We start from the raw sequence: 16073 nt of genomic DNA on the forward strand, positions 1-16073 counted from the left end.
GTTTTGCTTTTCTAAAAAAAAAATCTAGAGGCAGATTTTATGTGGAAGGAGGGACAGAGGGAGGTCTCTCCGGGCTGTTAGTTCGTGGCTGCAGGGTCTAGAGCAGAGCTGATCCAAAGCTGGGAGCCGGGGCCTCCCCCGCTCCCCTACGTGGTGCGCGGGGCGCTAGGACTTGGCCCAGCTTCCGGAGTGGGGTGGGAAGTGGGGCAGCCGGGACGCGAACTGGCGCCCCTGGAGGTGGCCGGGCAGCCTGGCTTGCCTCCCTCGCTGGCCGCTGGTGCAGGGATGGTTTCTGTCGTGGAGGTGTGTCAGCATTTCCGTCTGCTGACCGGCTCTGCTGGGCACGGCTCTGCTGGAGCTGTGTGGCCGTGGGAGTGGCGGCCCCGGGCACTGGGCCGTTTCTCCCGCTTTCCCAGGCACGGCAGCAGCTCACCCGCTCACTGCCCTGCACGCCCCCGCAGCGGATCCCCGGGACATTCTGGTCTCCCTGCTGACCGTGTCTGAGCTCCCGCCTCACCAGCCGGCGCGTGCCCTGCTGGGGTCTGCCCTGGACCTCGGGGGTCTCCAGGACTCGCTGTGCGAGGCCTGCTCAGGGCCAGGTGACCGCACGCATGCCTGGGGGTCCTGGGCCTTCCCTCCTGCTGAGTGCCCGGAGCGGCTGGGGCTGCCCCGCCTGCCAGCCACCTGCTGCTGGCATGGGAAGGTGTGCTGACCGGTGGGGGCGCACCCGGTGTGCTGCTTTCCCGCAGCTGACCTTCGCAGTGACACGCGTGCCCTGGAAGTAGGGTGCTGCCCGCTTGTCCTGGGAAGGTGACAGGCGCAGGCCAGGCAGGCTGCTGAGAGGGTGGGCTTAGGGACCCTCGAATGCCAGGGAAGGGAGCTGCAGTGCGGTGACACTGTGGGGAGAAGCCGGTGCCCTCTTGGCCTTGGTGCTGCTGAGGTTGGGCTGGGGGCTGCATTCGGGGGCGTTGGCTGTTTGGCTACTGTCCCCGGGAAGCCAGTGACAGACGTGTGGCATGTCCCCTCGGGAGAAGTGCCGGATGGCCGTGTTGGGAGCCTGCAGCCGGTGCTTCTCACACTTGGACGCGCCCGCGAGTTCCCCGAGGTGTTTCATGAGTGTTGTAATTCAGGAAGTGGGGTGCAGCCCGGGACCCTGCGTTGGTGGGGCGCTTGGGAGGACCCTCAGGACCAGGTTTGTGCCCCTGTGAGGACTCCGTGGCTCTGTGAGCTGTGGCGTGTCTCCTGGAGACCCTGAGAGCAGGCTGACTGCTGGGCTGCCCTGGGGCCCCTTGCCCCGGGTCTGTCTCCTGGCCTGCCGCTGCCCTGGGATTTTACAGGTGGCTCTGAGGTCTTGGCCAGCTGTCAGGGAGGTGGCTGGGTGGGCCTGAGCTAGTCTCCTGAGCCCTTCACAGGGACTGGGTGCCAACAGGAGGCTGCCCGTGGAGTCTCTGCTCCCGACGGAGGCTGGGAGGGGTGCGGGTCTGGCACCACCTGCTGCCCGTCTGGGGAGAGCCCACATCTGGAGGATTTCCTTCCTGCCGCTTGGATTGCTCTGCCTTTCAGGGGGAAAGAGTGCGGGTGCAGGTGTCGAAGACAGAGGCAGACTTGAAGTGGCTGGGGAGATTGAGCCCTGAGGCCTGGGGGGATAGGGGGCCGGGGAGGGCCGCGGGGCGTGGGCACTCGCGTGGCTGACGGCAAGCAGGGAAGCGCTCGGTGCCCCGGCAGTTCCTCACCCTGCTCTTGTGCTTTGCCTGTGCAGTTGGAGGAGAGGGCAGAGCAGATCCGCTCCAAGTCCTACCTCATCCAGGTGGAGCGGGAGAAGATACAGATGGAGCTGAGCCACAAGCGGGCCCGCGTGGAGCTGGAGCGGGCCGCCAGCACCAGCGCGCGCAACTGCGAGGTGGGTCCTCCAGGAGTGCTGTGTCCCCAGGAGGACGTGTCCTGCCTTCCTGTTCCCCTGCAGACTTGGAAGGCAGGTCTGGCAGAAGCGCCGGTGGCCTGGGGGTGGGGGACGGGCTTAGAGCGTCACCAGGTGTGTAAGGGTCTCCCTGGGGTGCTTGGTGGGCCTCAGTGGCCATTCTGCTCCCGGGGTCTGCAGAGCCCGTTGCCCAGTAGGTAGGTCCAGTGTGAGCCCTGCCTCGTGTTCTGTGGCTGATGGCACCTGCCAGCCTTGGCGAGTGCTGACCACCTGTGCAGGCGCTCTCAGCCAGCCCTCTGGTCTCCCTGCCCCATCCCGGCCAGCGTCCGCCCGTCCTCCCGGGCAGTGTCCGCCCGTCTTCCCGGTCAGTGTCCGCCCATCTTTCTGCCCCGTCCTCCTGGCCAGCGTCCGCCCGTCCTCCCGGCCCCGTCCCGGCCAGCGTCCGCCTGTCCTCCCTGCCCCGTCCTCCTGGGCAGTGCCCGCCTGTCTTCCCGGCCAGCGTCCACCCCATCCTCCCTGCCCCGTCCCGGCCAGCGTCCGCCCGTCCTCCCTGCCCCATCCTCCCGGGCAGTGTCCGCCCATGCTCCCTACCCCTTCCTGGCCAGCGTCCGCCCATCCTCCCTACCCCTTCCTAGCCAGCGTCCGCCCGTCCTCCCTGCCCCGTCCCCGGCCAGCGTCTGCCCATCTTTGCCATGTTTGAGTATTTGTGTGCTCCTAGATTCCTGGCAGAACTGTGGGCACCTGGTAGTGCCATGCTAACTGGATTATCCACGCGTGGCATTCAGGCCCTGGCTGAGGCAGACATGTGGACTCAGGGCAGCCTCGTGTCTGGCAATGGGATGGGCACGGCCCGGCCCTGGATCAGGCGTTAGGAAGGGCTGTCTGTTGATGTGTTTCTTGGTGGCATCCCCCCCCTCTGCTGTCGCCAGTGCCCAGCGGGTGGTGGGACGTCTTGCAGATGTTCTCGGGGGGCTTGGATGACGGAGGAGTTGCTCCGGGGTCCCCGAAGCCCCTGCACAGGGAACGTGGCTGCCGGAGCGTCCCTTGAGCACGGCCGCCTTCCCACGGGCTGGTGCTCGCCACGCACAGATGCTTCAGGCCCCGTGGTCACTGGGCAGCGGACTACCGAGGGACATAGCCTGAGGAACTGCCGGCCTGCCTGGCTGGTGGCCAGGCCTCTGCTGTCGTAGGTGCCGCTCTGGCCGTGACAGCACTGACCCCTGGCCTTGGTGAGGCCCTGCCGGCAGCCCCTCAGGTCCCTTGGAGCCCCTTCAGGGTGTGTGCTGTGTGGGATGGGGGCTTGGAGCAGCAGGGAGGGCGGAGGGAGCAGTCCCCGTGCCCGCCTCCTGCCGGGCAGCTCCTTGGCCCACGTCCCCGAGTCACCCGGTGGGCAGGAGTCTGGGCCGAGTCTCGCGGCCTCTCCCCTGCACCATCTGTGCTCCTGGGAGGCCATGTCCCTGCCCACCTTTACCCTCCGTCCACCCCGTCATGCTGGCCGAGCGCACGTCACACTTGCTGGGCCGCAGCAGCTCCACTACTCTGCAGGGCCGATTCGGGATCCCGTGTTTCCCTGGCTCCTCCCTGGAGAGAGGACCTTGTGGGTGGGCCCTGTGCCTGGTGGGCCCTGTGCCAGGTGGGCCCTGTGCTAGGTGGGCCCTTCGCCGGGTGGGCCCTGTGCCGGGTGGGCCCTGTGTCAGGTGGGCCCTGTGCAAGGTGGGCCCTGTGCTGGGTGGGCCCTGTGCTGGGTGGGCCCTGCGCCTGGTGGGCCCTGCGCCGGGTGGGCCCTGTGCTGGGTGGGCCCTGTGCCGGTTGGGCCCTGTGCCTGGTGGGCCCTGCGCTGGGTGGGCCCTGTGCCGGGTGGGCCCTGCGCTGGGTGGGCCCTGTGCTAGGTGGGCCCTGCGCGGGGTGGGCCCTGTGCCGGGTGGGCCCTGCGCTGGGTGGGCCCTGTGCTGGGTGGGCCCTGTGCTGGGTGGGCCCTGCGCGGGGTGGGCCCAGTGTCCTGCTGGCTGTGGCTCACATGTCAGAGCCGCACTGGCCGTCCTGGTCTCTCCTCTGTGGGTCTGGGTGGTGTGTCCTGGAAGGGCCGGTGCAGGGGTGTGATGCGGCACCCACTGGGGCGCTGCCTGAGCCGGCCTCTGCTCCTTCCGCAGCGGGAGGTTGACCGCAATCAGGAGCTGCTGGCGCGCATCCGGCAGCTGCAGGAGCGCGAGGCCGAGGCCGAGGAGAAGGTGAAGGAGCAGCGCGAGCGCCACCGGCTGTGCCAGCAGAGTCTGGAGGCCGCCGGCCAGAAGCTGCGGGAGAAGGAGGACGACCTGGCCGCTGCCAGCGAGGTGAGGCGGCCCTGGGCTGCAGCTGCCTGGCGCTGAGAGGGAGTGCCAGCAGCCCGGGGTGAGCGTGCCCCCGCCCCGCCCGGCGCAGCGCCAGGCGGCTCCCCTTCAGTCACCCGCCTCGCCGCGTGCACCTGCACTTTGCATTTCTGGCTTCCTTGTAATCAGAGTGAAAATACTAATTTTCCATCCTGTGGTTTTCAGTTACTAAGTAGGACACTTTTTAGGATTTCCAATTAAGTACCCGAATGGCTGGCTAATCCATTTTCTGTCATTTCTGGGTGTGTGTCCTTTGCCTGCACCCTGACATCGGCGCAGTGAGAGCCATGGGCTCAGCCTCTGCCCACTGAGCTGTAGGGTTGGACAGCGTGAGGGGAGGGACGCCAGGCCCGGTGAGGGCCGTGCCGAGTGTTCTGGGCATGCTGCAGCCCTGCCCGTTGCGGCGTCTTCTGGAGAAGCTGTGAGTGTGTTCTGGGAGATGCGGGCAGCTGTCTCAGGACTTTGATCGCGTTTACTTGTCATCAAGGCCTTCGAGCCTCTGGAGGCACCTGAGGCTGCCGTCGGAGCTGGGGCCCGGGGAGGGCGCCAGGCAGGAGGGAGGTGCGTACCTGACCTTGGCTGCCCCTGCTCTGTGACGTTCCAGATCACAGGTGCCTGCTGAGCGTGGAGACTGCTGCGGGAGGTGGCATCGTGGGGATTCCGTCCTCACACGTGCCGCCCTGGAATTATTTTTGCCTCAGTGCTGGGAGTGCGTTAAGGCCGTTCCCACGTCTGTCCTGGGAAGGGATGCTGGCAGGACGGGAGGCGTGACCAGTGTCCAGAGCAGCCCGTCCTACCTGTGTGCGTCCTGAGGTCCCGGGGAGGGATGGGAGGTGAGGGCGAGGCCCCGGGCCTGAGCAGGGCCAGTGTGCACGAGGCCCGGACGGAGTCAGCTCCCTGCTAGTCTCCATCGATGACCCTGCCCCTCTGAGGCCCCGTCCACTTGCTGCCTGGCTGCATCCCTTGCCAGGGCAGGCTGCCTGGCGCCTGTGCCTGTGGAGTGCTTGGCAGCCTTTGTGCTCATGGAGGCCTTTTTATTTAAAGGTTTATTTATTTTTATTGTAAAGTTAGATTTATACACAGAGGGAGACACAGAGAGAAAGATCTTCTGTCTGCTGGTTCGCTCCCCAAATGGCTGCAGTGGGCAGAGCTAAGCCGATCTGAAGCCAGGAACCAGAAGCCAGGAGCTTCTTCTGGGTCTCTCACGTGGGTGCAGGGTGCAGCCATTCTTTGCTGCCTTCCCAGGTCATAAGCAGGGAGCTTGGAGGGGAAGTGGGACAGCTGGGACATGAACCAGTGCCTGGATGGGATGGTGGCACTTGCACGGTGTGCCAGGCTCACCAGGCAGTTCCGTCACACAGGCCCAACACTCAGGCCTGTCACACAGGCGTATCACGCAGGCCCATCACACAGGCCCGTCACGCAGGCCCATCACCAGGCCTTCTGAGGGACATAGTTGTTCTGAGTGTTGGCACTTCTGCCTCCCAGATGGGAGCCTGCCTGCAGGATGTGGGGTCAGCACCCCCTGCCCCCAGGCAGGGACAGTGAAAGGTACCCCCTCGCATTTCTGTGGGTGTTCTTAGGGACGGGGTGGTGTGTTGGGGCCTCTGTTTGCAGAGGGAGTCGGCTGCTTGGGGGCTCCCTGGCCTGCACATGCAGCCCCCAGCGCCAGTCACTGTGGCCGGTTTGCTCAGCCCTCTTGCCCTTAGGTATGAGTTCCCTGGTGATACAAGGGGCATTTCTGAGCAAGGAAGCGTCCAGGTTGACTTGACCTAGAGGTGCAGCAGGGTGCGCTGTCAGCAGGTATCCTGGAGAGGAGTGAGCAGGGCAAAGGTAGCTATTCTCTTCCGTGGAGGCCCAGTGAGGCTGGTGGCCTGCTGTCCTGGCAGATACTGGGCACCCCACTGGCTCTGCTCTCCGCTTTCCCAGCCTTGCCATCTGCTCCCCTCCTGTGGGGCTCTGTGGTGTGGGCGTAGTGTGTTTAGCTGATGGGGTGCTTGGGAAGACGTTGGAAGCCAAGAACAGTGATAAGGCAGGGTGTGCTGACGGATGCTTGCTTTGCAGGGCCCTGGACAGCGGCCTGGCTCACACTGGCTGCTGGCAGCCAAGGCCAGAGGCTGCCTGTGACCAGCTTGTGACAGTGTGCGGGAGGCACACTGGACTAGCTTGCGGGGCTGGGGTGGTGCCTGGCGTCCCGCACGTTGGCCAGGCATAGGTCTGGTGAGAAGGTGGCCCTATTCCCGCCCTGCCGTGACACGCACAGCCACCTTCATTCATTCTGGGACCTGCCTCAGCGAGTGGCTGCTGTGTTCCCTGCTGCAGACCATCCATGCGCTGAAGGGGCGGGTCTCGGAGCTGCAGTGGAGCCTGCAGGACCAGGAGATGCAGCTGAAGCGCCTGGAGTCGGAGAAGCAGGAGCTGGCGGAGCAGCTGGAGCTGCGGCACAGGTGAGCTGGACGAGAGAGCCCCCCGGGCTGTCAGCACCAGGACGAGAGAGGCCCCCAGGGTACCATCTGGACCAAACGGCTGTGGCTGCCATCTTGGAAAGGTTGGCTGGTAGGGGGACATGCGGGTGAAGGCTGGCCATGGTGGCCACGCTCCTGCAAGGTGGTCTGTGCCTGCTGCTGCCCCTCGAGCGGCACCTTGGTTGGGGTGAGGAGGTGGTCTGTCCTGGCAAGCTGTGTGCGGGGAAAGGGGCACTGGGAACGTGGCTAGAGAGGCCTTGCAGGGGTGCACTCTTACCACCTGCCCTGTGAGGCGAGGAGCCGGAGCCCTGCTGGAGTGGGGAGTGTGTCGGGGTCAGGCTGTGGGGTCGCTGGCCTCACCGCATGCCTTGCCTTCCTGTGACAGACAGTGGCAGGAAGCGCAGGAGAAGATCCAAGAGCTGCAGGCCAGCCAGGAGGTGAGGGCCGACCACGAGCAGAAAATCAAGGTGAGTCCTGCCTCGCTGCCCGCTGCTTCTCAGGGCCTTTCTCAGGGTGCTGCCAGCTGTGCCAGGTGCCAGCCTTCTGGGAGCAGGTTGGACCTTGTGTGCCAGCACAAGAACCCCGGCTTCCTGTGCCTGCCGCTGAGGGCTGGGAAGTGCCCATCTGAGCTGCTCACAGAGCCGGGCTGCGCCTTGCCGCCTGGCTGGTGCCCGGGCTCCCCTTGGCCCCTGGCCTTGAGAGTGGATGCACGCTGCTTGGCCCTGTGCCCTGGCTCTCGCCTTGTGCCTCTGTCCCCCTGGCCCAGCACTGCCCGGCGCTCTGGCTCTCGCCTCCTGCCTCCGTCCCCCTGGCCCAGCACCTTCCGGCACCCCAGTGGTGGCCACCTCTTGGCCTTCCTCCCTGTGCAGCGTTGCTGCATCTGGCCTGGTGTCTGTTGTGTCGCTCTGTCCCCCTCTCTGACCCGAGTGCCTGGGCTCGGTTAGTGTTTGTTGATTGACTGCAGGAAGCCCAGATGCACCTTAGTTGTCCCGAGTCCGAGCTAGGTTGAGATACACTGGGAGCCCAAGGCCTCCCCTGCAGAAGAGACTCCCCCATCACGAGGGTGTCACTGGCCAGCGCTCACATGTTGTAGGGGAGCCGTTGAAGATCTCTGGGGAAGGTGGGGAGCAGGTGTAGCTCCCAGGAGAGTGCTGCCGGCTGGCTTTGCAGGGTGCAGGGAGGGTGGTGGCCCGGGCAGCAGCTCCTCGCATGCAGTGCCTGAGAATGCCGTCAGGGAGAGCTGCTCGGAGGAGGGGCACTGTGCCTGTCCCGGGAGCTGGCTGGGGTGAGCAGGGTGCAGCCTCCCGCACTGCCACTGGGGACCCTGCACCTGTGTGTTGTGACCACGTGGTGGCCCAGCCGTGTGTCCGCTCTCAGCAGAGTGCTCCCTGCCCAGCGCCCAGCTGCTCACCTGCTCAGACCCCCTCCTCCAGCAGTTGTGGGTGACTGTCCCCTCTTCATGGGGTGGCATTTCCTGGAATGTTGTGTGCAAAGGATCCTGCTGCACTCATGGGGTTCTGAGGCACATAGGGTTCTCTGCACTCAGCCTCCTCTGCGCACAGCCTGCCCCGCACACAGCCCCGCACACAGCCCGCCCCGCACACAGCCCCACACACAGCCCCGCTCCGCACACAGCCCCGCTCTGCACACAGCCCGCGCCACACACAGCCCCGCACACAGCTCCGCTCCGCACACAGCCCCGCACACAGCCCGCTCCACACACAGTCCCGCACACAGCCCCGCACACAGCCCGCTCCACACACAGTCCCGCACACAGCCCCGCACACAGCCCGCTCCACACACAGTCCCGCACACAGCCCCGCACACAGCCGGCTCCACACACAGCCCCGCACACAGCCCGCTCCACACACAGCCTGCTCCACACACAGCCCCGCACACAGCCCGCTCCACACACAGCCCCGCACACAGCCCGCTCCACACACAGCCCCGCACACAGTCCGCTCTGCACACACTCCCGCACACAGTCCTGCTCCGCACACAGCCCCGCTCTGCACACAGCCCGCTCCACACACAGCCCCGCACACAGCTCCGCTCCGCACACAGCCCCGCACACAGCCCGCTCCACACACAGTCCCGCACACAGCCCCGCACACAGCCCGCTCCACACACAATCCCACACACAGCCCCGCACACAGCCCGCTCCACACACAGCCCGCTCCACACACAGCCCCGCACACAGTCCCGCTCTGCAAACACTCCCGCACACAGTCCCGCTCCGCACACAACCCCGCACACAGTCCCGCTCTGCACACAGTCCCGCACACAGCCCGCCCCGCACACAGCCCCACACACAGCCTGCTCCACACACAGTCCCACTCCGCACACAGTCCCACCCCGCACACAGCCCCACACACAGTCCCGCACACAGCCCGCCCCGCACACAGTCCCGCCCCGCACACAGCCCCACACACAGTCCCGCACACAGCCCGCTCTGCACACAGCCGGCTCCACACACAGTCCCGCACACAGCCCGCTCCGCACACAGCCCGCTCCACACACAGCCCCGCACACAGCCCGCTCCGCACACAGCCCGCTCCGCACACAGCCGGCTCCACACACAGTCCCGCACACAGCCCGCTCCGCACACAGCCCGCTCCACACACAGCCGGCTCCACACACAGCCCCGCACACAGCCCGCTCCACACACAGCCTGCTCCACACACAGCCCCGCACACAGCCTGCTCCGCACACAGCCCCGCACACAGCCTGCCCCGCACACAGCCCCGCACACAGCCCCGCACAGAGCCTGCTCCGCACACAGTCCCGCTCCGCACACAGTCCCGCACACAGTCCCGCACACAGCCTGCTCCGCACACAGTCCCGCACACAGCCCGCTCCGCACACAGCCCCGCACACAGTCCCGCACACAGCCCCGCACACAGCCTGCTCCGCACACAGCCTGCTCCGCACACAGTCCCGCTCCGCACACAGCCCGCTCCACACACAGTCCCACACACAGCCCCGCACACAGCCTGCTCCACACACAGCCCCGCACACAGCCCGCTCCACACACAGCCTGCTCCGCACACAGCCTGCTCCGCACACAGCCCGCCCCGCACACAGTCCCGCACACAGCCTGCTCCGCACACAGTCCCGCACACAGCCGGCTCCACACACAGTCCCGCACACAGCCCGCTCCGCACACAGCCCCGCACACAGCCCCGCACACAGCCTGCCCCGCACACAGCCCCGCACACAGCCCCGCACAGAGCCTGCTCCGCACACAGTCCCGCTCCGCACACAGTTCCGCACACAGTCCCGCTCCGCACACAGTTCCGCACACAGTCCCGCACACAGCCTGCTCCGCACACAGTCCCGCACACAGCCCGCTCCGCACACAGCCCGCCCCGCACACAGTCCCGCACACAGCCCGCTCCGCACACAGTCCCGCACACAGCCCGCTCCACACACAGTCCCGCACACAGCCTGCTCCGCACACAGCCCCGCACACAGTCCCGCACACAGCCCCGCACACAGTCCCGCACACAGCCCGCTCCGCGCATGGCCGACTGTGCCACCTTCTTTCTTCCTAGCAGGCAGCCATTCTCCCTGGCTTCTTTCTCCTTTTTAAAAATATTTATTTGATTTTTATTAGAAAAGCAGATATACAGAGGGAAGGAGAGACAGAAATATCTTTCATCCACTGGTTCACTCCTGAAATGGCTGCAACGGCTGGAGCTGAGCTGATCCGAAGCCAGGAGCCAGGAGCTTTCGGGTCTCCCACATGGTGCAGGGTCCCAAGGCTTTGGGCCGTCCTCCACTGCTTTCCCAGGCCACAGGCAGGGAGCTGGATGGGAAGCAGAGCAGCTAGGACGTGAACTGGCACCCATGTGGAATCCTGGCATGTGCAAGGAGAGGATTTTTAAAGATTTATCTATTGGCCCGGTACGGTAGCCTAGTAGAATTGACGCCCATATGGGATCCTGGCATGTGCAAGGAAGGCTTCAGCCACTAGGCTACCGTGCTGCGGCTTCCCTTTCTACTCCCCCCCCCCTTTTTTTTTTAAAGATTTATTTGTTTGAAAGAGGGGGGAGTGCTGGTTTACTCCCTGAGGGCCACAGTGCCTGACCTGAGCCTGGTCTCCCGCGTGGCTGGCGGGGGCTGTGATGGAGGGTGGGGCGGCGTTGACCCCTGGCACCCTGCCGAGGCCTGGGCGCCGACTCTGCTCCCCCTGCCCTCGCTGCGGCCCCGTCAGGACTTGGAGCAGAAGCTGACCCTGCAGGAGCAGGACGCCGTCCTCGTGAGGACCATGAAGTCCGAGCTGGCACGGCTGCCCAAGGTGGAGCGCGAGCTGAAGCGGCTGCGGGACGAGAACACGCACCTGCGGTGAGGGCGCGGGCTGCTGCGGGGGCCGGGCACCCCCAGTGGACGGCTGTCTGAGAGACTGTGGCCCGCAGGGAGATGAGCGAGAGCAACGGGCTGCTGCGGGAGGAGCTGGAGGGGCTGCAGCGGCGGCTGGCACGCCAGGAGCAGGTGCAACAGGCGCTGGTGGACCTGGAGCTGGAGAAGGAGGTGAGGCTGCGGACGGCGCTGCTCGCCTGCGGGGGAGCAGGGGTGCGGGGAGCCCCGTCACGATGCCGTGAGTGGACTCGGGGCCGCCTGCAGCTCATGGCCCTGCTTGCTGAGAGGCAAGTGGGGTCACTCGTGAGCTGACCACGGCAGGGGGTCGCTGTGGGTTGTCTGGGTGGGCCAGGCCAGCGCAGGGCACCGGGGGTGCGTCTCCCGGCTGTGGCTGATTTGGGGAAGCTGCCACAGCCAAGGAACATGGGTACATGCAGAGGCTGAGGGCAGGAGGCTGGCTTCCCCGAGCCTCGGCTCCAAGCCCTGGTGTGCGTGGCCTTTGGCCACGGAGGCTCCACGCGGGCTTAATGCCGGTGGTGCTCTGAGACCCTCGCTGCTGGGCCCCGGGGGTGCAGTCGTGCTGGTGTCTGGAGAACTTGGGAGGGACCTGACCTGAGCGAGCCCTGCAGGGCGCTGAGTCGGGCTGGCACAGGGCCAAGTGCGTGCGGGGGTCTCTGGTCCCCAGGCTGCCTCAGTTGCCGGAGGGCCGTGAGATCTGGTCCTTGTGGGCTGGGGGGTCGCTGTAGTGCCCCAGGCAGGCTGGTGTTGGCGTGTAGCCACCTGCCCTGTCCCGCCCGGTACAGCTGCCATGGGGAGGGCTGCCATGTGCACCCTGCAACCCTGCACCCCTGGACGGGGCAGAGCCAGGGTCAGTGCCAGGGTGTGCTCCGTGGGGCTCTCTGCTGTCTTCACTCACGGCTCCTGTATTTTAGTGTTTTTTTTGTTTGCTTTTTAAGATTTATTTTAAATTTTTGTTGGGGAAGTCAGATACACAGAGAGGAGGAGAGACAGAGAGGAAGATCTTCCGTCCAATAATTCACTCCCTAAGTGACCACAGTGGCCGGAGCTGAGCTGATCTGAAGCCAGGAGCCAGGAACTTCCTCCCAGGTCTCCCACGCGGGTGCAGGGTCCCAAGGCTTTGGGCCGTCCTCGACTGCTTTCCCAGGCCACAGGCAGGGAGCTGGATGGGAAGCAGGGGTGCTGGGATTAGAACAGACACCCATATGGGATCCTGGCATATGCAAGGCGAGGGCTTTAACAGCTAGGCTACCATGCCAGGCCCAGCTTGTTTTTTTAAGAACAAATTTTGAAAAAGTGACAGAGAAGGAGGGAGGGAGAGAGAATCCTCCATGTGCTGGCTCACTCCCCAGATGGCTACGGGGCTGGTGCTGGGTCAGGCCGGGCCAGGAGCTGGAAACTTCGAGGTCTCCCATATGGGTACGAGGCCCTGCACTGCTTTCCGGGCCATGAGGAGGGAGCTGGATGGGAAGTGGAGTAGCTGGGGTTTGAACCAGCAGCCATCACAGGATGCTCCCTGTGGTTCCTGTTTGCCTGCTGGGGTTGACTTGAATTCGGGGTGCAGAGATGCTGTGGGAAGTCTGCCGTGTCCCTGACCCGGGCCCTTGGCAGGCACTTATGGGGCTTTGCTTTGTTTTCTCAGCGGCTGCTGGCCAAGCTGCGAGGCTGGGAGAGGCTGGACGAGGCCACAGGCCTGGACCTCAGGTAGGGACGCCGCAGCAGCCGGCTCTGGCCCCGTCCGCCTGGGACATGGGCCCCCCTTCTCTCCGCGCTGCCCTGAGCGCTCTGTGGGCTGGCTGCTCCACTGCTGGGAGCCACGTCCCCCTACCCAGCCTTCTTGGGGTGCTCACGGCAGGAGACAGCTGAATGGCTGCTTGGGCCAGTGGTGGCAGGGGTATGGCTGTGGGCAGGGCGCACTGGCTCTTGGGGACAGGGCGTCATCACCCGTGGACACAAGCCCCAGGGTTGTCGGCCCCCGAGGCCCTGCTGCAGCCTGGCCTGTGCTGAGCCCAGTGACGTGATGGGAGGACGCTTGAGCCCGTGTGGAGCGGCTGGCTCCCCGCCCTGGTGCTGGCCCTTTGCTCCGACGGGGTGTGGCCCGGGGTGGGCCCTCAGTTGTCCCTGCCTCCGGGCTCCAGGTGTGTCCCAGGCCGGGCAGAGACGGCCGCCGCTGGCCCCGCTGGCCCTGGCTGGGAGGCTGGCCTCCGCTCTCGGCTGCTGTTTGATGCCGCTCAGAGCCACGGCTGCTGCTTCCGCTTGAAGTCGGCCCGCAGGTGCTGGGCTTGTGGCAGGCAGGCCCCCGCAGGGCCCGAGGCTGCGTGTGGCTAATTAACTGCTGGAAAGATCCCTCCTGCTCCCAGGGCACTTGGTCTCGGGGGAGTCACTGTGACTTCTCTGTGCAGCGAGATCAGAGACCTGTGTGCCTGAGTGGCGTTGGAGCAGATGGTGCCCGTGCCGGCTGGGCTTCTGCCAGCGTGGTCCCGTGTTGCCGGAGCCCTTTGGTCTCTCTCCCACGCCTGAGGCCCTGGGCTGGCTGTGGCTGGTGTGGGGCACTGCTCCTTGGTGACATGCCCTTTATGGCAAGGTGCTAGGTCAGGGTCGGGAGGCCGGGCAGAGGCTGGCAGAGGCATGACTGCGGTGCCCCCACCAGCGTCAGGGTGGGCAGCAGGGTGGGTGCGTGCCGTTCCCTGTGGGCCTGCAGATGCCAGACCCAGTGAGGAGTACTCATGTTGTGGTCCTCCCTTGTCGGGAGGTGTTTCCTGGATGACACCGACCGCCCTAGTGCCCGGCTTGGCCCTGGGGTCCTGTGGCAGGCGCCTCCCTTTTGGGCAGGTCTCCTGTGCCAGCTGCCTCAGGGCGGCCTGTGCCCCGAGCATGGTGAGGGTAAAGGCTGTGTGGCCTCAGCCGCCTCCGGCCTCCTTCCTGTGGGTCTGTGGGTCGTCGATTGCTTGGCCTGCATGTGGCCGTTTTGTGGCCGCTCCTGGAGAGTCAGAAATACAGGTTCCCAGGCCACACGCAGAGCCACGGTCAGTGTCTGAGGGCTGTCCCGGGCACTGGGGCGGGGCGGGCTGTGGCGTGCTGGCCTTTCTTCCTTCTAGCTGGCAAGGAGGGAGGTTGGGCAGTTCCTGGAGATTTCAGAGCCGGGAGGTGCCCGCGTAGCTGTTAATGGAACCAGGTGAGGTGTTGGGAACAGCAGGCAAATGCAGGTGCAGCGAGGGTGGGCTCCCAGAAGGGTGTGACACACACAGCACCTGTAGGAGATGCCCACAGTGACGCCTCCTGGTGCCAGGGCCGCTCGAAGCCCCAGGGGGCCGGCGGTGTCGGCTGGCTGGCTGCGGGAGTTGGGGCTTGGGTGGCAGCCTGCCTCCGTCGGGGCTGAGGAGTGGCCACCACTAGGTGGCGCCCGTGCCCTTGGCCAGCCTGGCTTGCCACGGGGAGCGGCCTGCGCTGCCTCTGGGCTGCTACCCGGGCTTTGGCTGTCAGGAGCTGGAGGGTCTGCATGCCGCCATCCTGCCCGTCTCTGCTGGGCACCAGTCGCCTTTGGTCTTGTGCTGCTGCCCTGTCCCCAATGAGGATCTCTAGGGACCTCAGGACATGGGCTCAGGCTCTGCCCTAAGGATGTGCTCCTTGGCCCTCTCCTGTGCTGGTCAGGAGGAGCCCTGAGAGCTGAGGGGGTGGGCTGAGGCTGGCAGCATGCACTGACAGTTAGTCTCTTGGGCTAGGAGGCCCTGTTGGTCAGGCTTGTCCACCCGTGTCATGTCCAGCACGCAGGATCACGTGGGCCAGACAGGCCCGTCCGCCCGTGTCTTGTCCAGCACGCAGGATCACGTGGGCTAGAGGCTGACAGGCTCGTCCACCCGTGTCTTGTCCAGCACGCAGGATCACGTGGGCTAGAGGCTGACAGGCTCATCCGCCTGTGACGTGTCCCTTGCACTGGCCAGTTGGCTGCAGGCAGGGGCACGCCAGGCCTTAGAGAATGGGGGCGAGGCAGTGCTGGGTGTGCAGTGGGTGGGGCACAGACACGCTCAGGGGGCCCCGCTTTCTGAGGGCAGTGGGCGGCGGCCAAGGCATGAATGTCTTCACGGTCCCGGCAGCCAGAGTTGACCGGAAGGTTTTCCTGGCAGGGCCGGCTGAGTCTGGGAGTGGGACAGAATCGTGATGAGCAGAGCTGCACAGGGGCAGGTGTGTGGTGTGTTGGGGCTCAGGGAGGCTTCCGTGCCAGGCCCAGACTGAGAAGGGGCTTGTCCTGGCAGTGCCCGGCACTTCTCCCCCACAACCCCCACAGTGCCAGGTCCCTTCTGCAAAGTGCTGAGTGCCAGCGCGCTTTTTGACCTCAGACTGTTGGCAGGGAAGGAAGCTGTGTGCAGGCACTGTCATCTCACAGAGTCTGGGGCTGGGCTCCACGAGGCTCCGGCAGGCCACGGGTGGCATTTCCCCTCATGGCTCTGTGTGGGGTCCCGTGTTGGGGTCTTGGAGCATCCGGATCTCCGAGTTTGGGTCAGGGTGTTCAGCCTGTGTCACTGGATGATTGACAAGTCACAGCAAGCCGGGGCAGGAACTCCTCAGCCTGAGGAAGGGCTTCCCATGAAGTTGCAGCTGACACCGCCCGGGTGGCTAGACCAGCCACGTCCCCTCCGCAGGGGGAGGTTCACCCAGTGTCCCCACCATCCAGGAGGGCAGTGCAGGCGGTCGGCGACGGCCGAGGGAAAGCTGTCCCCTTGCGGAGGCCCCGAGGTGTGACTGGTATCAGAGGTGACAGAATCACAGGAGTCTGGGCCAGTTCATAAAAGTCAGTGGCATTTGTTTTTAATCCAATGACGTAGCCGTCTCCAGGATGTCGGAAAGACATCGGTTGCTTAGAGGGGAGCTTCATGCAGTGTGGCCAGGTGCCGTTCAGAGAAGTGAAAGATGACAGAGAAAGGGAGATTGTGAGACGCAAACCTG

General features: G+C 65.4%; 1 protein-coding gene across 3 annotated transcripts in view; it reads left to right on the plus strand.

The window, feature by feature from the left end:
- The window catches only part of MAD1L1 (mitotic arrest deficient 1 like 1), a 175184-nt gene that overhangs the window by 2334 nt on the left and 156777 nt on the right, over nt 1-16073 (plus strand). For all 3 annotated transcript variants that reach the window (XM_040990056.1, XM_040990058.1, XM_040990057.1), the window contains exons 3-9: nt 1760-1900; nt 4069-4248; nt 6607-6731; nt 7135-7216; nt 10966-11096; nt 11168-11282; nt 12772-12833. In XM_040990056.1, the coding sequence (XP_040845990.1) occupies nt 1760-1900; nt 4069-4248; nt 6607-6731; nt 7135-7216; nt 10966-11096; nt 11168-11282; nt 12772-12833 (836 nt within the window). The remainder of the gene's footprint in view (nt 1-1759; nt 1901-4068; nt 4249-6606; nt 6732-7134; nt 7217-10965; nt 11097-11167; nt 11283-12771; nt 12834-16073) is intronic.

The sequence above is a fragment of the Ochotona curzoniae genome, unplaced genomic scaffold (genome assembly GCF_017591425.1).
Source record: "Ochotona curzoniae isolate NIBS_2020 unplaced genomic scaffold, NIBS_Ocur_1.0 contig_54, whole genome shotgun sequence".
NCBI lineage: Eukaryota > Metazoa > Chordata > Mammalia > Lagomorpha > Ochotonidae > Ochotona > Ochotona curzoniae.